At 40.4% G+C, this 22754-nt stretch overlaps 1 protein-coding gene across 1 annotated transcript in view; it reads left to right on the top strand.

Annotated features, from left to right (window-relative positions):
- LOC122112651 (phosphatidylinositol 3,4,5-trisphosphate 3-phosphatase TPTE2-like) overlaps positions 1-22255 on the top strand; it is a 34149-nt gene extending 11894 nt beyond the window's left edge. Inside the window, exons 8-15 of the mRNA XM_042685509.1 lie at positions 1731-1764; positions 4668-4729; positions 8530-8610; positions 12873-12978; positions 13236-13348; positions 17895-17987; positions 20454-20524; positions 22147-22255. Coding sequence (XP_042541443.1) covers positions 1731-1764; positions 4668-4729; positions 8530-8610; positions 12873-12978; positions 13236-13348; positions 17895-17987; positions 20454-20524; positions 22147-22255 — 669 coding nt within the window. The remainder of the gene's footprint in view (positions 1-1730; positions 1765-4667; positions 4730-8529; positions 8611-12872; positions 12979-13235; positions 13349-17894; positions 17988-20453; positions 20525-22146) is intronic.
- The last annotated feature ends 499 nt before the right edge of the window (positions 22256-22754 follow it).

Raw genomic sequence — 22754 nt, 5'->3', positions numbered from 1 at the left:
TCAAGGATGAATGTTGGATTCTATTAGAGGCTTTTCCTGAGTCTTTGAGTTGGTAATATGTTCTTTCCTTTTTTGTAAATTAGTGTAATTAGTTGCACTAATTACTAAGTGATAAAGTAACTTAGATTTGTGAAACCGGTGTAGTTTTACTGTATTAATATTTCGTCCATTCCTGGGGTACTTCTAATGCATTAACACTTAATCCATTGCTGGATTCCAGTTGTTAAGAATTTTTTTTATCAATGTCTTAAGTGAAATTGGCTGTAATTCTTCCTTTCTCACATTAATCTTTTTCACTTTCAACTTCATAAGACCATGTTTTTCCTGTTAATACTCTGGGTGAATCTGTGTAACTTAGTATTATTCTTTCTCAAAGCTATGAGAATTAAGTCTTAGCCAGGCACTGGTGGCAAAATACCTGTAACTTATACAACCTGCTGAGTAACTAGGATTAGAAGTATGAGCCACCAGTGTCTGTGGTAAAATCCTTTGTGTGTGTGTGTGTGTGTGTGTGTGTGTGTGTGTCCAGTCATGGCACCTGAACTCTGGGCCAGGGCGCTGTCCCTCAGCTCTTTAGCTCAAGGCTAGCGCTCTACAACTTGAGCCACAGCGCCACTTCTGGCTTTTTTCTTTTTGCTTATGTGGTGCTGAGGAATCGAACCCAGGGCCTCAGGCATGCAAGGCAAGCGCTCTACCTATGAGCTACCTCCCCAGCCCTTTGTTAAAATTCTTAAACATAATAATAGCTATGAACCCCTACCCCCACACACACAATTTCCTACACCCAAAATTACAAACAAAATAATCTATTTTATAAGTTACATTGTAACTTATAAGGCCTATAAGAGTTACAACAGCCAGGCAGTGGTGGCTCACACCTGTAATCCTAGCTACTAAGGAGGCTGAGATCTGAGGATCTCAGCTCAAATCCAGCCTGAGCAGGAAAGTCTATTAGACTCATCTCCAATTCACTACCAGATAACCGGAACTGGCACTGTGGCTCAAGTGGCAGAGTGCTTGCCTTGAGCTGAAGAGCACAGGGACAGCGCCCAGGACCAGAGTTTAGGCCTTATGATCAACAAAAACAAAAACAAAAAAATAACACAAAGCAAATCTATGCTTAGTGTTTTGAAGAACAATCTCCATACTGATTTCCACAGCGGATGGACTAATTTAAATCCCACCAACAGGATACCAAAGTTACTTCTTGCCTTTCCCCTCCATCCTTGCCAGACTTTGCTGCTGTTTTCTCATGCTTGCTCATCTGATTTGGTTGATGCAACCTTAGTGCAGATTTTATTTATATTATCTTTATGGCTAACGAACTTGCAAACTTCATTTATCTAATGGCCATTTTTACTTCTGAGAACTGTCTCAGTCTGAGTCTCACTTGACATTTAAGATATTTTGTTTTTGACTATGTATACATCCCAGCCAGGTATGCTGGTGGCTCATTCGTATAACTTTAACTACTCAAAGAAGGTGAGATTTGTGGCTCATGGTGCAGTAGCAACCAAGGCAACAAATGCATGAGACAGTTGCCTCCAGTTAACAAGCAAAAAGCAAGAAGTGGAGGTATGACTGAAGTGGTAGAACACCTTCTCTGAACAGAAGCATTCAATGAAGTTCATGAGTTGCAGCCCCTATACCAGCATGAGTGAGTGCCACACCTCTCTGAAACTGATAGAACCTCAGTTTTTCTTCCTAATGCCAGCATACATTCCTCACAGACCTATAAAGATTATGTGGTCTATGACTCAGTAGGTAAGTGTTAGCTGTTTTCTCTAGGGACTGCTATTTATATTTGTTACTATAATTATATCAAGCAATCAAATACTATATCAATCTGAACAGAATGAATTTTAATGTCATGAAGACCAAGTTGAGTGTTTCAGGAAGATTCCATGAAGTTGACTGATGGTATATATTATCACAGCTAAATCCAATTCAAGGAAGACCACTAGCAAACAGTGAGGGAAAGCTTCCAGGAAGAAAAGTGTAGGATTCTGTACCTCGATTTCTCTGGCCAATTGGAAATGACAGGTTGTTGATGATATGATAATCTTTATACTACAGGCCTGACTTTTCCAGAAAGAACTCCACCTGGGAGAGGCTTAGTGATAGATGCTTGACAAATGATTGAAGAACAGCTTCTTCATGGCTTCTTGTTTCACCTGGCTGAGAGGACACATAGTGATGCTGAAGCTGTACTTACCCACAGCACAGGCACATGCATCTGCCCCGTATGGTGTATAGAGACTTGGAAAAAGAGCTTTTTACAAGTTTCCTTTCAGTGGGAAAAGATCATTCTTTTGGAGACCCAGAGCTGTTCTCCAGAACTGACAAGTTTACAGTCAATGAAGCTGAGAAGCAATAGCCAGCATTCTTATTTAGCAGGAAGTAGCTTTGTCTCATCTTCATAGCTACAAGTGGCATTAACTTCCCTTTGGAAGTACTTGGTTAGAATACTGTTCTTTAAACTTGGTGGAGAAGTTGAGTTCATTATAAAATGTTTAAGAGATAGGTCAAAAATGTTATGCTTCTCAGGAAGAAGGGTATGTTAGGAATTGAATAAAAGCAACTAAGCTAAACTCTACAGATGATTATAGAAAGAGAAAAGACAACATTTTTTCAAACCTAAATACATCCGTCGCGCAAGGAAGGCAACATACGAGATTTTTGAGGATGAGTGATTTGAAGCAGGAAGGAAGTCAAGGGTGAGCTTTAAAACACTATAACACACACACACACACACACACACACAAGTAGAGGCAGATGCAGACACACACACACACACACACACACACACACACACACACACAAGTAGAGGCAGATGCAGAGAGACAGAGAGAGAAGAGAGGAGAGAGGAGAAAGAAAGGCAGGCAGGCAACCCAAAGCAGAAATTAAGCAAGTACAGTATAGCAAAATACTGAGAATTACAGAACCTGAGGAATATAGGCCCAAGAGTATTCATTATAGATTCCTCTCTACATTCTTATCTTTCAAAAATGTTTGCCCTACAATTCAAATAATACAATCAAGTAGGAACTACAAGTGCTAGTTGCTATTTTGGGTTCCTACCTGATTTGAACTCAGCACCTCACACCTGCTTGGCAAATACTCTACCAGTTAAGCCATATGCCCAGCCCTGTTTTGCTTCAATAATTTTTTTAGATAAGGCTCATATTTTTTCCTGAGCTGGCCACAGACTAAAATCCTCTTTTATGGATATAAACCACCCTGCCCACTTTGTTGGTTGAGAAGGAGGTTTTGCCTGAGTTGGCCTGGAACCACAAACCTCCTAATCACTTCAACCTGAGTATCAGGGATTGTAGGTGTGAATTGCCATTCATGGCCTAGTTTATCTTTTCCTTACTTTCATTACAAATGAGGTGTTTCTTTTCTCAATTGAAAATCTTGAGATAGGCACACTGAGAAGGAATCAGAACCAATACCAAAAGCACACTTTGGAGTATTTCTGAGTGTACTGTTATACTGGAACAAAGGTTTCTTTTTTATTTTTAAATGTTATTTTTATCATTAAGTAGTTGTACAAAGGACTTGTTAATCAACAAAGTAAGTATATGAATACAACAAATCTTGATCAATGTCACCTCTTTCAACAGTCTCCCCCATCCCTCCCAGCAAAATCACTTAAATACTTAACATTTAGCAAAAAGAATCCCAAGAGTACTTTCTATGTGTAAAAGGGTTTTTTTTTGGAGAAGGTATTTTAACTTTCTTCATAGGGCTATAAATAATTTCCAGGCACTTATAAATTTTATTGCACTTAGACGTGAGGACCAATGGAATAGAACTGAAGACTCAGAAGTGAGTCTTCTCATAGCCACCTAATCTTTGATAAGGGAGCTAAAAAAATAGAATGGAAGAAAGAGAGCCTCTTCAGTAAGTGCTGCTGGCAAAATTGTTTAAACACCTGTAGAAAACTAAAGCTAGATCCCCATGTATCACCCTGCACCATAATCAACTCCAAATGGATCAAAGACCTCAAAGTCAAAGTAGACACCTGAAAACATTGCAGGAAGGAATAGGAGAAATGCTAGGTCTCCTTGGCACAGGCTGAAATTTTCTTAATAGAGATCTAGAAACATAACAAATCAAAGAAAGGTAGGACAAATGGGATTGCATGAAACTGCAGAGCTTCTGCATGGCAAAGGACATAGCTAACAAGATCAATAGAAAGCCCACCAATTGGGAGAAGATCTTCACTAGCCATACCAAAGAGAAGTGTCTCATGTCTAAAATATACTTAGAACTCAAAAAATTAAATCCCCCAACAATAAATCCTCAAAGAAACAACCGCCCGATCAATAAGTGGGCTAAAGACTTCTCTTCTAAACAGAGACTTCTCTGAAGACGAAAGAAGGATGGCCAATAGACACACGAAAAAATGCTCAACTTCTCTGGCCATAAAAGAAATGCAAATCAAAACAACATTGAGATTCCACCTCACCCCAGATAGAAAGGCTATATACAACAAATCTAATATCAACAGATGCTGGAGGAGATGTGACCAAAAGGGAACACTACTGCATTGTTGGTGGGGGAGTAAACTTGTCCAATGACTTTCGAAAGCAGTATGGAAATTCCTCAAAAGACTACACATGGAACACAGGTTTCTTGAACTAATTTTGGCTCTTTTCTAGGGCGCACGGGGACCATGATTTGTGTCTGCCTAATTGCAACTGGCACATTTTTAACCGCCAAGGTAGGAAAAAGGTTATTATACTCTGTCTTATATTCACTGAATGTGCTGGTTCTGAAACATCACTGGTAAAATGATAAGAAATGTCTTACCTCGTGGTGATTCACTGAAAACCGAGATTCGTGCTGTCTTGCTTAATTTAAGTGGCCTGGAACCCTTGTTCTGGGCAAGGACAACAGTGACAGCAGTGATGCGCAATTGGAAGGGAATGGCAAAATTGAGACTAAGATACACAGCATTTTTAAGGCATACTTCTACTATCTGTGCATAGCTGCCATTCAACAAAGCAGTTTGTAAATACAGCACCCTGAGAGCAATGTCACTCTTTTATCATTCTTCTCCATCCCTCCCAGCCCCACTCCTCCCTTCAATTTAATTTTGGAGGATATGTATTGAATTTTATGATGGTGTAATTCAATACTAAAAAAATCTGACATTGTCTAAAAAGGAATGTACTCATACCTGACTTCTGGAACTGTAACCCCTTCTTTACAGAAACTTTATAAAGAATTTGTAAGGGTATTAATAAGCCGGGCACTGGTGGCTTACGCCTATTATCCTAGCTACTCACAAGGCTGAGGTCTGAGGACTGTGGTTCAAAGCCAGCCTGGGCAGGAAAGTCCATTAGCCTCTTATCTACAATAAATCTTCAGAAAACTGGAAATGGCTCAAGTTGAAGAGTGCTTACCTTGCGATGAAGAGCTGAGCGACAAAAGACCAAAAGACAAAAGACCAAAAGACAAAAGACCAAAGAAAGAAAAAAGACTAACAGGGAAATAAATTTTTTTAAAGAATCAAGGAAAAGCTGTGCATTAGTGACTCACACTTATAATATTAATTACTTGAGAATCTGAGAAGAGGGGAATTGTGGTTTAATATTAACATGGATGTTATTCTCCTTCACCTCCCCAAATTAGATGTATATAAATATGATTTTGATCCCACATATGATATATATATTTATATATTTACACACACACACATATATATATGTAAACATATGAGGAAGCTAGGAGGAGGGGACAGAATCAGAAGGAAATGAGTGAAAAATACATCAGCTGCACTGGACATTGATGATAGTGAACTAAGCAGCTCAAGGGCAGAGATGGGAGAGAGAGACTAAGAGAGAAAGAGGGAACAGCTTCCATTAAGCACCCTATTTGGAAGATAGAGTTGTATTGTCAAAGTTTATAGAGATCACAAGCTTTATAAACCATGATAATGAAAACTATGAAGGCTAAAATGTGTTTGTGAATTTGGCTAAGTAGCACTTTCCCACAATTTTGTGAAGTTTTTGTAATCACTTAATCTCAATTAGAAAATTAAAAAACAAAAGAGCAGCCCAGGCAGAAAAGCTCATGAGACCCCTTCTTAACTGCTGGATGCACCTATCATCCCACCCTATGTGAGAAGCTGGGATTAAGGGGATCTCATACCCAGCTACCCTGGGTACAAGAGTCCATAAGACTCCAGCTCCACAGAGGGAAGCCTGATAGGGTGCCAAGCAGCTGTCTTCCCAGTGATGATGAAGAAACCTGTAGTAGGCAGATCATGGCTTAGGTGCATGCCCGAGTAGTAAGAAAGAGCTAATCATAAAAATAACCAGCAAAAAACAGGCTTGAGAGCCTCGATTAGCAGAATCACACCAGCCTCGCAAACATGAGACTCAGAGTTTTAAAAAGATGAACAGTACTACCAGGAAAACCAACAAACAATCTAATGTCAGCTTCTGTGTGTATGTAGCATTAGGATGTGAACTCAGGACCTCCTGCTTCCTACCCAGGTGCTCTCTCATAAGCCATGTCTCCAACTCTTTTCTACACTGGCTATTTTTGAGATAGGCTGTCATTTGCCAATGGTCTGCTTTCTTTCTCTCCTACCTAAGATGACATATACATCAAACCATAATCCTCTAGTTCTCAGCCTTTCAAGTATATAGGCACTAGCAACTGGCAGATGTCATCATTTTCTTTCTTTTTCAAATTTTTATTTATTTTTATTGTGAAAATACTGTACAGAAGGGTTACAATTACATGGACAAGATAATGAGTACATTTCCTATCAAGCATTGTAGTCTCCTCTGGTTCCCCTTCCCATCCCTTCCCATCCTCCCTCCGCTCTCCACCCAATCCTCCTCCCAACCCCACCAAAGTTGTAAAGTTCATTTTTGACATAACGACTTGTACTTCTCATTGTTGCAACGGGTCCACCTGTATCCTTATTTAAACGATTTATTTTTCCCCTTCCCCTCCACAAATTATACCGACATCAAATACAGTCAAAGCAGGGGTTATACTGTGGGGGAGGGGCATACAAAGCAGCAAAGAAATAATCTTATAAATGCATTAGAAACAATTACATAAAAGAAAAAAAAACATTTGAATACATATCTTAGGGTTCATTTCCCTAACATCACCTTATCTGACCTTTTCTGCTTGAGATGTCATCATTTTCAATAAAGACAGGAACAGTAGTTGCAGTTTGAAGGTAAAATGAGTAAAGCCAACTTGAGCCAGTGCAAAATAAATTTTGTCTGGCCATAGTGCTGCATGCTAGGATCCCAGCACTCAGGAGAAAGAATCTACCAGTAGGGTGTAGGTTGGTCTACACAAAGAGAAAACAAAACCCTCAGTAATCAGATGCTTCTGAAACCTTCCCAATAATGTGACCACTTCTTTCCTCAAAATAAGATGTTGATGAACTAGAATTTGATACAAGTTGCCATATTTCTTTTTTTTTTAATTTAATTTTATTTTATTTGAGAACATACTGTACAGAGGGGTTACAATTACATGGGCAAGATAATGCATACATTTCTTACCAAGCATTGCAGCCTCTTCTATTTTCTTATCTTTGATAGCCAATAAATGGGGGATCTGTGGCCTTTATGAATTTCTGCAGAGACATGGTGGGTTGTTACGAACTTGTAAAGGAGGGTACAGTCCTACTGACATGCTCCTCCTGGGGGCCTACCACCTGTAGGACACAGAGCCCTGCTCACTTCTGGGCCTACAGTCTAGACAAAAGAAGAAATGGATTTAGCACTATATCCAGCTCTGTAGTCCAATCCTTCTGTTTTCCTAACTTGGGACACACAGACTTGGAAAATGGGTGTTCTACCCCTGTTCCCCATGCTCTCAGGGGCTAATGGGAAATACCATATCTACCTTCAGGCTGGGCTGGTTAGACTAGTACCTAGGGCCCAAGGACCTGGGGAGAAGAAAAAACAAAATGACTGTTCTAGGACAATGTTTCCCAAACTATAACCAGTGACTTATAAAATCAGCTTACTAAATTGTGACTAGAATTTTTTAATGGAAAGGAATAGAACAGAAGAGAAAACATGAAAAGTTTTGGGTGTATTAGTATAGATACTAGTCCCAAACACAAAATGCAAGACCTCTGCTTCAGGCTGTGTGCCTCTCACTGGCTATACTGCAGGTCTCTGGGTTCTCTTTGGATTTCAGTCTTCTCATATCTAAAATGGAAGATAGGAAGAAGAGTTGGACCAGATGTCCCAAACACAAAATGCAAGACCTCTGCTTCAGGCTGTGTGCCTCTCACTGGCTATACTGCAGGTCTCTGGGTTCTCTTTGGATTTCAGTCTTCTCATATCTAAAATGGAAGATAGGAAGAAGAGTTGGACCAGATGATTTCTAAGGTTGTTCTAGCTCTTAAATTCCATGTCTTTATGAATCTTGAACTAGGAAAAGTCCTTGACATGGCTTTCTTCTCTTTCTTGTTTTGAGTAGTTCTGTCCAAAGATTGCTGATGTGAAGGTTGTATCATCTCCTTTTCTGTAGGAAAGCCTGAAGTACTTTGGGGATAGAAGAACCGACACAAGTTTCAGCAAGAAATTTCAAGGTGTTGAAACTCCTTCCCAAGTAAGTTTTCGCTCTTCACCAGGAGTTTGTTGGTAGGGGAAATTAGTGGCCGCATTGGCTGCATTTGAAATCCTTCTCTAACACTCAATTAATTCAGTAAGAGCACTTGTGATTTGTAACACTTCCCTGATCTCTATAGAGGCTCAACTCTGTAGGCTCTAGGGTTGCCTAGGCTTGGTTCAGGCCAGAGCATTCTACTTTCCATTTCATATTCCTTATTGCTTGTGCAGCTTCAGGAGTTGTTTCCCCTCCACAAGAAGGAAGGTCTTTTGCCTGAGGTTTTCCTCACTCCTGAGGATGATCTCAAATCTACTAGCCCTTGATTTCCCTGAAAAGAGGGATTGGATCTTTCAGGAACCCCTGAAAGACAATGAGCAATTCAATCTCTCTAGATCACCACCAGGATTGTTTCTTGATCACTCTCCCCTGTGTGGCTAAAAAGAGGTCAGAAAGGGGAAAGAATGAGAGAGACACACCAAGAGTTAGAAATAAATATACACTGAGACAGGAAATGAATGAAAGAGAAGGAAATGGGAAAAGGAATATTTTTAGAATCCTGTCAGGGCAGACATTAGCATACTCATGTTTCTTATTCCATACTTGAAACCTTCATGTGAACAATATACTATTATCCTACTTTTCCTCTGAAAATTTCCAAACATACTGCATTAGACTATTGGTCACTGTGACAAATACCTGACAAAAGAAATTCAAGTGGGGAAAAATTTACTTGGGCTCACAGTTTCAGGTTTTACTTCTTGGCCACTTGATCCTATTGCTTTGGGCCTAAGGTGAGACTTTCAACTCCTATCAAGGAGGGTGTTGTAGAGCAAGGCTTCTCAGTTCCAGGTAGCCAGGAAGCTGAGTAGCAGGAAGTGGCAGGGAAAAGATACATCCTTCCAGTGACTTCCTTTCTCCAATGAGGCCCCACCTCCTAATGTTTTTCCCACCTCCTAATGTTTTTCCCACCTCCTACTAATATGAAGTCCTCAATGGATTAGGCTACTGCTGAAGTCAAAAGACTCATGAAACAATTACTTCCCAACACCTTACCTCTGAATTCTGGTACACTAGGAATCAAGCCTTTTACATATGAGCCTTTGAAGAGCACATTTCATATCCAAGCTCTAACACACAAGATGGAATTACACAGTCTATTCTTCAATCATCCTCTCAACCTATAGCCAATCATGCTACATGCATTCCTTCCCTACTCTCCTCCTGGGTACCCCTTCCTACCCTTTCTTTCCTAAGCCAGGATTACTTTGAAGGAAATTCTACACATCCAATGCTTTTATCTCACAAGTATTTTGGCATGACACCCAACATACATACTCTCAAAAAATAAGCCAACAAAACACCTAGCCAGGAACAAGTGCTTCACACTTGTTTGTATTCCTAGATGCTCAGGAGTCTCAGATTTGAGGATGGCTGTGCTTGCAGGAAAGCCTGTGAGACACTTCTCTCCAATCAAGTACCAAAACAGCTGGGGATGGAGTTGTGATTGAAGTGGTAGAGCATTAGCCTTGAACAAAACAGAAAAAGAAAACAACAAATCCAACTACAGGTTGCCTCTAGCTCATATCTGAGGATCATGGTTCGAAGCCAGCCTAGGCAGGAAAATTCTTGACACTCTTATCGCTAATTTATTACAAAAAGCCAGATGTGGAGCTGTGGTCCACATTACCCTTATGGACAAGGCTCAGGGATAGTACATAAGCCCAGAGTTCATATCCCAGAATGCATGCACACACACACACACACACACACACACACACACACACATAAATAAAATGCTGATATTATTGATTATATTCACAAATATTATAGTTTAATATTGCCTATTTAGCATTAATTTCCATTCTACATATAACTCTCAAATACTAAACAAAATTACACATTTCATTCATAATCACAACAATTCTGTTAAAGTTTGTTGGTTTCTTTTTTTTTTTCATAAATTACTTGCTGAAGAAACCAAGGTATTTATATCATAGAGTTTACATTCCAAACTTTCTTAAGCCATCTGAGGACTTCCTATTCATTGTCTCCTTTATTATTGTGGACCACTATGGGAGAGCACTTTTATGCAAATTGGGTAGTTAAGGTTAGTTGAGAGAAATTAACATTTTGAACCAAGCACTCAAATCTGGATCTGTTGGAGTCACAGTCCATCATTTCCCATGCTGTGCATAGCTGCTCATCCACACAGTCTTGTCTGCTTTTCCCTTCAAACCATGTAGGAGCTTGTGGGGAATGCCTAGAGATTGGGTGAGGCGGTGAATGGAAGTTTTCGATGGCAGAAGTTGATAGATTTGAACAGCATTTTGGCCTTGTGAACAGTCCACTAACTACTGGTCTCCAGTTTGGCCAACAAAACTTCAGCCTTATCCATGGATATACTTTCCCCTTGTCCAAGCGACCCCACCAAAAAAGAGAAAAAAATGTAGCTATGGAGCCTAAACCTATGAACTTAGCAAACCCCATTGCTAATGATGCCATTTCTGCTAACATCCACAATGGCTTCTTTCTGCAACCAACTAAACGACCTGAGCTGAATTTACACTCTTCTACAATGTGGTATTTCCACATGCTAACATCCATAATGGCTCGCTTCTAAAACAAACTAAGTATCTTGAACTGAACTTAGTTTTCTACAATGTGATTTTCCCACACCTTTCTCTCATTCTGCGCATTTATACATCCCACAGTCTACTACAGAGAAGGTTTACTGCTTCCCGACATGCCAATACTTCGTCCCTTCAAGCCTTTGTTCACACAGGCCCCTTAGCCTACAGTCCCTTTCCATTCCCAGCATATAGTAGTCTCTGCCCATTTCAGGTCTTGCAGCCCTTTGAGGGCTTGTGAGGAACTATGCCATTCATTCTGTAGCCATTTCAAGTGCAGTATATGGATCCCCTTAAAGGCAATTCCCATGTCTTGCTGAAATTCCCACCCTTTGCATCCCAAAGTACTTTGCCAGGTGGCAGAGTGTCTTCCTTAACTGAATATGTGCTCACTAGGTGTCAGTTGTCTTAATATATAAGGAACCCTCTGTTGCTTTAAGCTGCGTCAGGAGAAGGAAGAGTGAGAGCCAAAGCAACTTGAAGGACTCCATGTATAGAAGTGGAGAATCTGATGGCAGAAGCCAAGGGAATTGTACGGCATCTCCTTCTTATGTCTCCATATATCTCCCTTCCTCACATCTGCAGTCACACAGTTTCCATGACTTCAGTCCAGACCTGACCATAGCATGGGCTACAGCTCTTCTGTTTCACTGGGAAAGCAAGGCAGGTGTTGGCAAGGCTGCAGCACTGAGTCCCCTTGGTTTGGAGGTCCTTATTACACAATGCCACATTCTGCCCTCCATTGTGACATTCTTTTTGTCACAGTGCATGCAACTGAAAGGCAAGAATTTTCAGGAGTCTTTCTCACCACGCCCTTTCATCTGTTGAATTCTGGGACCTTGTGCTCGGTAGCCTTTACTTGCTCATAACAAACACTTTACCACATCTCTGGCCCAACTTTTGCCTACTGGTTACATATGATTCTCCCAAACTTTTCAGTCCTGGCTGGCTTTGGTCCTCAATCCTCTCAGCCTCAGCCTCCTGAGTAACTAGGATTACAGACATGAGTCACTAGCATCCAGCAAACCTACTTTTGATAAGTGGAGCTGTGGCAGCTCACTCCATCAGCTCTTCCCTGTTGGTTTATCACCAGGACTCTTCAGTTGCACCACGAGAATTCCAAAGAAAGCCCTTGTAAGCAACTTGCTATCGAGGGGAATAGGAGACTAAGAGAATTGCAGGGTTCTCTTGCAAAAATATATTTGAGAAAAGGGAAGATGAAGAAACACTTATCTCTTAGGAACCCCTCAAAAGTGACATATAATCATCTACTGCGGCTCTGTGTGGCAGTCTCATTCCCCTTGAGAAGCAAACATAGTCCTTTCTCTAACCCATGGCATCAGACTCTGCCATAGCTGTTTTAGCACCTTTATTATTCTCATGGTCAAAAGCAAGCCTATAAGCAAGGACTAGCTCCTTCCATGGTACTCCCTGCAGGTCAGAGGCCAGTGCTTTCTCCATAGAGCTCATTACTCATGGGGAGACAAATAAAAAAGACTCTTGATTATGTAATGGCACACTTATCAATGTTTTCTTCATTTCTTATTGCTCTGAACATGGTGTAACAGAGAGAGACTAGAATACTGACTTTAACCTTGCATTCCAATGCAATTGAGGCTTCTGGTTGCTTTACAGAGTCGATATGTTGGTTATTTTGAAACCATCCGAAATGTATGTAATTGGCAGCTACCATTGAAGAAAATACTCAAAATTACCAAGATTGTCATTTACTCCATTCAAGGTAAGCACTTTAATTTAAAATGAAAGGATGGGTTGAGAGATGAATGTTCTACTACTTGAGAGCGGTTTGCTCATGGTTATGTACATAGACGATCCTAACTCACAGCTGTGTGAGTTTCTCCACGGGAGAACTCCTCCCTCCGGAGCTGCCATGACAGCTACTCTCAGATGCCTCCCTTCTTCCCTTGCCCATTTCCACTTGAGGGGAGGGCTCCATCTCCTTGCCTTCCCTTCTCATTGTTCCTGGTCTCAACTTAGGTTACACTTTTCAAGGTGGAGCCTTTACAGGAGAGAAGCCTCAAGAACGCTATCGACTGCTTTTTTCTCAGACCAACTTCTCATTCCTGGTTCATCTCAGCAATGCAGGCCCTGTATCATTTTGTCCTGTAGTCCTTCCAGAGAAGATTTTTTCTAAGCACTCCGATCTTTCTTTTCTCTCTTTCCTCTGCCTCCAGACATCTTCTCCCTAACACGTCCATCAAGACGCTTTACTTTATTTGTTGCCACATATGGCCAGGATATATCCTAGCATTCACCATGGGTTGTCAGCAGAAAAGAGAAATAAGTGCATAGATTCAAAACGCCAACTACAAGCTAGGTGTTCCTAAGACTCAAGCCTAAAGTCCTAGTTATTCAGAAGGCTGACATCTTCAGGATCACAGATTAAAGCCAGCCCAGGCAGAAAAATCTGAGTTTCCATTTCCAAGCAAAGGAAGTAGAGTTGGAGATATAACTCATGTGAAAGAGTGTCAGCTACGCAAGCTGAGCAAGCTCAAAGCCTTGACTTCAAACTCTGGCAACAGGAAATGGAAAAGTCAGACATCATTTCCAAGCACACAATTAGGTATACTGCAGAGAAGCTTCCTAAGGGGCAGCACTTGTACTCACCCCCTTTCCACACCAGAATCTCCATGAATATGGAAAGAGTTGGGAGAAAGTGGTGTTTTACTAGAGTCCTTTACCTACCAACAAGTTACTGCCTACTTTCAAAAACATGAGGCTGCCTGGTTTAGGCATCTCATTATTCCTGGAATGATAGGCACTTAGCACCATATCCACAAGGTTGTTCCACTGCCCTAGCTCAAATAATCTTCCCAAACTCAACCTTCCAAGCAACTAGGGTTACAGGCATGAGCCACTGATACTTATCCACTCTAGCTATTGTTGAGATCAAGTCTCACATTGCCCCTGCTGGCCTAGAAAACAGTGAGAAAGGTTATTGCTTTGGGGACAAAGACCTAAACAGGTAGAAGATGGGTGAGACACAGAATTTTCACTTCATTTTTTTTCTTCTACTTTTTACATGATGAAATACATCTATGTGGTTTAAAATTGTTTACAGATAGGGGAAATTAAGAGCTTAAATCCATGTTCTTATTATGCAATAAGAATTGGATTTAGTTCTACCTTTGATTCATTGGTAGTAGACATGGATAGAAAGAAGTTATGCAACCAAACAGGAGCGAGGGAAATGCAACATAAAACCTTGCTTTCTCCCAAAACTCATTCACATAATGGTATACAAATAAAATTAACAGAAACCAAAACAAGACAAAATGAGAAGAGCAATCAAGCATGGTTAATGGGCCTTTTTGTGTCAAGGTGAAATTGGCAGGGTTGAAAGGAAAAAGTGAATTGTGGGATCTGAAACCAGGTCTTGGAGGAAATCCTAAAGGAAGCGGGGCCATCTGAACTGAGGAAAAAGGCATAGGTTGAACACTGTTGGCTCAAGCTGGTTATCCTAGCTACTCAGGAGGCTGAGATCTGAGGACTGTGATTTAAAGCCAACCCATATAGACACCACTCTTATGACCAGTTAATCAGTAAACAGTCCAAAGTGGAGGTAGAACTGGTAAAGTTCCACCTTTTCACAAACAGCCACAAAAGAAAACATGAGGCCCTGAGCTCAAGTCCTATTCAAGGGAAGTAAGTCAGGTCTAAAGAGAAATTATGTATGTTTTCTCTCACATGGAGAAGCTAGATCTCTTATAAATCAACAGTAAATGCATATGAGGTTGTTTATATGTGCACACAAACATATTAAGGGAAGTATGGTATTTGCATGACAGTACCCAAATGGTGTAATTTCTTAGAAAAATGAGCTCATGGCACAACAAAGTGAATGCCAGGAAATACCAGTTTCTTGAAAAGCATGTGGTGGGAGGGAGGTAGAAAGGAGGAGAGTAGAGGAATGAGGACAGGTAGAGGGGAAGACAGTCCTAATATTTCATGTGTGCCCTATGAAACTAGTAAACTTGAGAGAAGGATGGGTTGGGAGGGATTTGAGACAATGATGAAGTGGTTGATATCCATCAAGATGCATTGCACTAATAAACTGATTTGGTAATGGTAACCCCTTTGCACAACCGCTTCAAGATAATAAAAATACAAGTGAAAAAAGAAAGAAAGGGCCATAAGACTATTGCTCTGAATACTTGCCCTCCGTTTTTCTAGAGATGAATTTAGAAAGTGGACTTAAATTAGGAAAGTGGAACTTACATTACTATCATACAAGTCTCAAGAAAGCATCCCATTAGCGAGAATCTTTGTAATTCCCTTATATGTTTTTCCTTTTTTCGGGAAAGCTGAAACAGTAAGAATTTATCTTTCAGAAACTGAACATGCAACATGTATGTTTTTGTCTCTTTCTCTCTCATCTTATATACTGCTTTAGGACATAGAAAACATTTTTAAGGAGAAAATCTATGCAAGATCAGATGATTAAATATTGTCACAATGTGAGCTGGCATTGTTTTCTCTCTTTTTAGTCCATACTGTTAACTGGCAAGACAATTTGCTCTGTACTCTAACAGGTCTATTTTTTTTAACCTTTTATTCAGGGATAGGAGAAGGAGACGGGAGGGACCTGAATATTGAAATAATACTTCAGCACAGGACTGTGCTTACTTGCACTCAACAAACCTGCACAGTGAGCAAAAGCACATAAACTGAGAAGTCTAGTGTTTGTTTCAAAACGCCCAGTCCAACAGGCATGCTGACCATCACTCACCACAAACAGACCCATGCTGCCTTCTGGTCACCATCCAACTAGTAGTTGCTTAGTTCAGATGCAAAGCAGATCCTTGTTCCAAATAGTTCTTGTAAGACATTTCTCAAACTATGCTTCCATTTAGTGCTCCTTTGTTTTCATTTGCCCACAAATGCTAAGAATGTCCCCAGGAATCAATCGAGGTTTTAAATACCTACATCTGGTCAGTATTTGCCTAATTATCTTCCTTTTCATCTTTTTTTTTTTTTATCATTTCTTAGATATCTCTGATTCTCCAATTTAGGGTTCTTGAAGATCACCTTGGCACTTGTAAAAGTGGAATGTTGTAACTCCAAAGTAGGATGCAGAAACTCTCCACTCAGTAATGTATGTCATCAGGGACTCTAACTCAGATGTTCTGTAGGATGTCGCCTTGAGACATAGGGAGACAGCATATGGACTGAGGAGATACCTCTTTACCTCCAGAAGTAAGGGGAAACCTTGTTTAACTGAAATGTTGGAGAAATGATCAAGACTGTAGACCTTTCCTGGAAGAAATTAGCAAGTTTCCTTTGGACCCAAAAGTTCTTAAAATGATTCCCAGGTTCTTTTTATAAGGTCTCTACGTACACACACACACACACACACACACACACACACACACACACACACACACACACACACACACACACACACACCCATACCCACATACACACAAAGACCTGGAGCTTGAACTCAGAGCATAACTGCTGTCCCTGAGCTCTTGTGCTCAAGGCTTGTGCTTTACCACTTGAACAACTCCTCCATTTCTGGCTTTCTGGAGCTTAATTGGAAGTAAGAATCTAATAGACTATTTTGTCTAGGCTGGCTTTGAATCTTGACACTCAGATGTCAGCCTCCTGAGTAGCTGGCATTGCAGGCATGAGCCTGGTATCTGGCTTCATAGGCACTTTTAAAACTGTTATTGATTCCTGTTTGACTTCAGTTAGAGTACAGCATTGTCCCATTTGTTAGGAAATGGAAAGACTTGGAAAAACTTACATTAAGTGAAGTAATCCAGGCCCAAAGAAACATAGGTCCCATGGTTTCCCTTATTTGCAATAACTAGTATATGTCTGAGACAGAAACTGTCAGAGAAGTTGATGTTAGGCAAAATGAACCCCAAGATAAGAATTCAAATGTTTTTTTTTCTTTCTTGCATTTGTTTCCAACGTATTTATAAGATGATTTCTTTGTTGCTTTGTATGTCCCTCCCCCAGGGTATAAGCCCTGCTTTCACTGTATTTGATGTTGATATAATTTGTGGAGGGGAAGGGAAAAAACAAACTCTTTAAATAGGGTTGCAGATGGACCCATTACAACAATGAGATGTACAAGATGTTATGTGGAAAAACGAACTTTACAACTTTGGCCGAGTGAGGGGTACGGGGAAGGGGGGTGGTAGAGTGGTGTAGGGGTGGAGGGTGGAAAGGGGAAGGGAGAGTATGGAGAAACAAAGGAGGAGGCAACAATGCTTGATAAGAAATGTACTCACTATCTTGCCCCTCTAATTGTAAGCCCTCTGTATGGGATTTTCACAATAAGAAGAAGAAGAAAAAAGAAAAAATATAATCCTTCCTATTGAACATAAAAGTGCCTTCTTGAAAGAAGGTAAAATCCAATGATTCACAGTCAACTGTAATGTTCACTAGGTAAAACCCCCAGCAGAAAAACTTCTCAGCTGTGCTCTAATATAACTCTCAGACATTTTGAGTTCATGCCAACAATAGTTTTACAATGTCAGAAAAAATCATTACCACTTATTTCTATAGGAAATGACTGGGCTGTGAAACAGAGTATATATTGGTTTTAGGATGCTTGGATGAGGGTAAATGAATAGTTATCAACAGCTGCATTGATCATTCCTAATTCCATGTATTCGTTCATAGGTTTCACATGATCCTGAAAAAAACAGGGCAATATTTATTGTCCCCAACTGCCCGGACTTACAAAATGATGTCAAAGTGAGGTTTCTGTCAACGGTGAGTCATCAAGAATTCTCTATGATTCTCTTGTCGCATGGTCTTTTGAATGATTTTGGTTCAAGATTGCCTTTGCTGCAGTTCTGGACAATCCATTTCTAGAGAAGGGGAGGAAAACAAAATCAAAACTATCACCATTTCTACTACACATAAATACTTTTCTTCACTTTTTTCTGAAGTATATGTAATTGATATCTAAGTTTCAAAACCAAGATGCTAAAACAAGAAGATATTTTTTCCACTGCCCAGCAATATGAACAGTTATACTGTGTATCTTTTAAACACATTGTGATCAAAGTGTGCACACATCCCCCAAAGTGACAGACATTTTACTTTCCTGTGAGTTGATATGTGCTATCATTATCTATTAGTATCATTACTATAACAGTGTGCAATTTCTATTGATCACAAGTAAAATGCCATGACTGTTCTTCTGTTTGTACTGACTCTCTAGGAAGTCATCTGTCACAACTAACAGTAAGAAACTTAAATTTCATTCTCAATGCCTCCTTCATTACCTGCTTACCCACTACTGAAGGGTATTGAGATGGCAAATATGCGGAAGCAGGTGACCACTGGGGTAGTCACTCTACTGGAATGCTGTCCCTTGGATAAGAGAACCACTGTGAAATCTTGCTCAGATAGTGGTCTCTAAGCAGAAACTGTGATTTCTTCCCTGGCTCAGGGATCCTTGGGAAGAACTAGTTTTAGTGATGATCAAGGGTTAAGATGTAAAGGCACATTTGTAACAATTGAGAAAATTTTTGGCTCACCGGTGTGTTTTGGGCCATCCTGAGGTATGAACTCAGAGCCTCGCACTTTGGCTCCATTGGCTTGCTTGGCCAATCTCTATCGCTTGAGCCATGCCTCCAGCCCTGCTTTTTACTGGTAATTTTGGAAACAATGTATGAGTTTTCTGCCCAAGCTGTCTTGGACCCTCCAGAACTCAGCCTCTTGAGTAGCTAGCTATCATCAATATCGATGGTTCATTATTCAAAGTAGCTGTTGGTTAGAGAAATAGATGTGTCTTCTATTTCTTTGAGCATAGTCTCAAGGACTGTCTCTGGACAACGATCTTAAATTCTAGCTTTGTTCTGATGGGGCTCCAGGTGAGATGGTTGTGGATGCTGTAGAGGTGTCTTTCATAGGATGGTTGTTTACCCTGGTGGCGAGTAGTTTAATGCCTAAGTGCCCCACTGGTGGTGACCATTCGACTTTCTCACAGGAAATTGGTTTGTGCTGGCAGATGACCTGTGGCTGTTTTCTGCCTTGTTGTGTTTTTACTTTCTTTCTAACAAAGTGATCACTCTAGAAAACTCCTGAAAACAGGACAGGTGTGCATGCTGGTCAGATAAGGCACCAATAAAACAGCACAACAAAACACAGGAAATAAGAGAAACAGTTTATGACAGAGAAAAGACAGGACAGCACATCTCCCATGGCCAGTGGAAAGAGGGGAGCCATGCAGGACAAACTGATACCTGACCAGTGGTGGGGAGACCTTGGTTAGTGCTGTAAACACAGGTAGTCACTAGGATAAACCTTCCCAGGTCCCTGGGAACATGGGGTCACTACAGCAAGTACATTGTATCTGCTGTCACATGGAGAGCTGTTCACCAGAAGATGGGTGCATAGGCCAGATATGTGGGTCAGAAATGGTTGGGGGTGCTGTGTCCTGCTTCTGCAATGCCAGTCTATCATACATTCAAAATGAATGCAGAGGAAATAGAATCGATGAAGAATTGACCAGTATATGTTTGGGTGTGTCCAGGTACAGGTCTTTATTTGGTGCTTAGGACTGTGCAGTCAGATTGGAAGATCCTTGTCTATATTTTCATGGGGAAAACATTTAACAAGTGGACTGGGTGCCGTATGGTAATTCTATGTTGAATTTCCTGAGGAACCACCAGACCCTTTTCCACCATGACTTGGGTTGTTTTTTTTTTTGCATTTGGTAAGCAAGGCTTGAGGGACTCCAGTGCTCGGTGGTTTACTTTAATTTTCCTGGTGATCCTAATACGTGTGACATTATAAGTCAATCTTGCCACCACTTGGATATATTCTCTGAGGAAATGAAATGTTCATTCAAATCCTTGGAGTTGTTTGGTCTGCTTATGTTTTTATGTGGCTTTGGTTTTTGAATCGAAAGGGTTGTGAATTCAAGATGCTCACCAGATACAAGATTTTCAAATATTTCCTTCCATTCTGATGCTCTTTTTTCACTCTGATCATGTCTTTTATGAAATAGAAGTGAGCATGTTTTATATTTCACGACACTAATTTTGACACTTCCTATTTTTTGTGAAAAGATTTCTCCTATAGCCTCTGAGTGCTTTGTAACACAATGCTGCAATTGACATATACATAAAGGAATAAGGAGGGAACTTCAATACCTTTGTAATCATTAGTTGGTGGTATCCATTTTGTTATAAAAATCACCTTTATCTTTAACCATGTGTTTTTAAGAATCTTCCTAACCACTACGACGAATGCGCCTTCTTTTTCTGGTTCCACGCTTCCATGATAGAGGGAAACAGGTAAGGCTATAATGTAATCCAATAGAAACTGTTTCACTCTCATGTCTGTTTCTAAGGTATATTGGCAAATCTTTTTGCCCACTGTCCTCAGTTCATTTTCTACAAACATAACTCCTGAGCAACCACCTCAAAGCCCCTACAATAGGACAATGTGTCACTTAAAATGCAGTTACTCTAACTGTAGGGATGATCAATTTCTCTCAGGCAAGTGCACATCTGCTCAGTTCCGGGAATATGGCAGGTCCTCAGAAGGTGCCAACTGACTGGGACATGATTGGTATGATTGGCCTAGGGAGGCATTAGCTGGTTTCAAGCTGCTATTGGCATATTTCCATCTAGGACAGAAGTTTTAAGACCTGATAGGCATTAACAAGGCACAAAAGCCTTCATCAGATAGCCTCTCATAGAAATCCATTCTCTAATAATTGAATTGATTCATTCTTGCTAAGAACCTACTACCTTACCTAGAAACTCATGTCTGAACTTGCAAGTTCTCAGCTTCTCAGGAGGATTTGTCTTGTGGTGATAAAAAGAAAAACACTTTCAAGATCATTCAGATCTTGTCATTCTGCCTGTCACTCTGTCCTCATCTATGTGTGAATGATACTACTTGTTACATCCAGTGTCACTCTGCTCTTCAAATCGACACTGGGCCTAATAATACTTCAAGTCTAGTAAGACAACACCAAGAAAGTCTCACTTCTACAGATTTGCAACTTACAAACAAGTTGGCTTGGCAAAAAGTAAACTCTGAACTTATGGGAACATTTTTTTAAACCAATTTCTCTAGTTGTACACAAAGTGTGTGAGGAGCTAAGACCTCAACAAAGGTAGGGCTTTACTTGTTGCTACCTGTCAAACTGCTTCTTGTTAAAGCATAACTTTGTCCTTTCCACCACCATGATCCCCGTAGAGATTATAAGAACATTTGATTTAACTTTTGTATATGTTTCTGGAAAAACTAGTATCATTTCATACCTTGCTTTTGTAAAGCTGTTTCACAATGATGAGGTGGTTGTTTAGACAAAAATAGCAACTTCATCACATAAGGGAGATATAGCCAGACACCACTGGCTCAATGGCCAGTTATCCTAGCTATAAAGGAGGCTGAGATCTGAGGATCATAATATGAAGCTAGCCCGGACAGAAAAGTTTGTGAGACTCTCATCTCCCATGAGCCAGTGAAAAAGCCAGAAATGCAACTGGAGCTCAAGTGATAAAGGGCCAGCTTGAGCAGTAAAAGCCAAGTGAGACCACAAGGCCCACTAACCCCTACCCTCACTACCCATACAAAAGAAAGAAACAAAACAGTATTTAATTACTGGCTGTCATCATATGCCCAATGTATTTCGTGGTGGTAACTTTTTCAATTATAAACACTTCGTTTGCTCAAACTAGTGTCACTAATTCCTTAAGAGGCATGTTGTGACTGATATGTTTGTTCCTGAAGATTAACGTATTGTAGGTCATACCAAAGAGGTAGAATGGGCCAAGTAATAAAACAAGTGGGGCTTAGATCCTGGTTGCAGCCAGCAAGTCTCTTTCTAAACAAGAGTGTTCTATTGAATGACTTTTCTGTAAGCCCTAAACTAAAACGTAACGCTTTTTCTTCCTATCCTTAGACTTTATTTAACAAGGAATGAGTTGGATAATCCTCATAACAAAAACACCTGGAGTATATATCCTCCAGATTTTGCTGTCGAAATCATCTTTGAAGAAGTATTTTCATAAGAAACCACCTCTATATGCCCCTATTAGTTTAAGTCTTGTATATATTAAATAAATTACGTATTGTTAAGTTATCTGCACATGTGTGTGTGTGTGTGTGCACGCATGCTTGCTCTGCAACTTGAACTCTGACCCTTAATTTCAGCTGATGCTCTACCACCTGAACCATGCTTCTACTTCCAGCATTTTGCTAGTTTATTCACGAAGACAGTCCGGAGTATCTTTCTTCCCTGGTTGGCACTGAACCGCTGGCCTCCAGACCTCAGCCCCCTGAGTAGCTTGGATTATAGGTATGAATGAGCAGGGCCCAGCTTCCCTGTTGTCTTTCTTGAAGTCATGCGCTTCACACTGTCACTGTCTACTATTGAGATCATTTGGGAACACACCATATATAGGAACAGTGCGGAACAAGTTTTAAGAACTTTGAAACAGCTTATAGCTCTCTGAAATTTATGATGCTACCACTACGCGTGCACTCCTCTGTTTTTACACACCTAATTTT

This window comes from Dipodomys spectabilis, unplaced genomic scaffold (genome assembly GCF_019054845.1).
Source record: "Dipodomys spectabilis isolate Male_0828 unplaced genomic scaffold, ASM1905484v1 ptg000095l, whole genome shotgun sequence".
Lineage (NCBI taxonomy): Eukaryota > Metazoa > Chordata > Mammalia > Rodentia > Heteromyidae > Dipodomys > Dipodomys spectabilis.
Note: the sequence above shows the minus strand (reverse complement) of the source record. Positions and strands in the feature narration are given on the sequence as shown.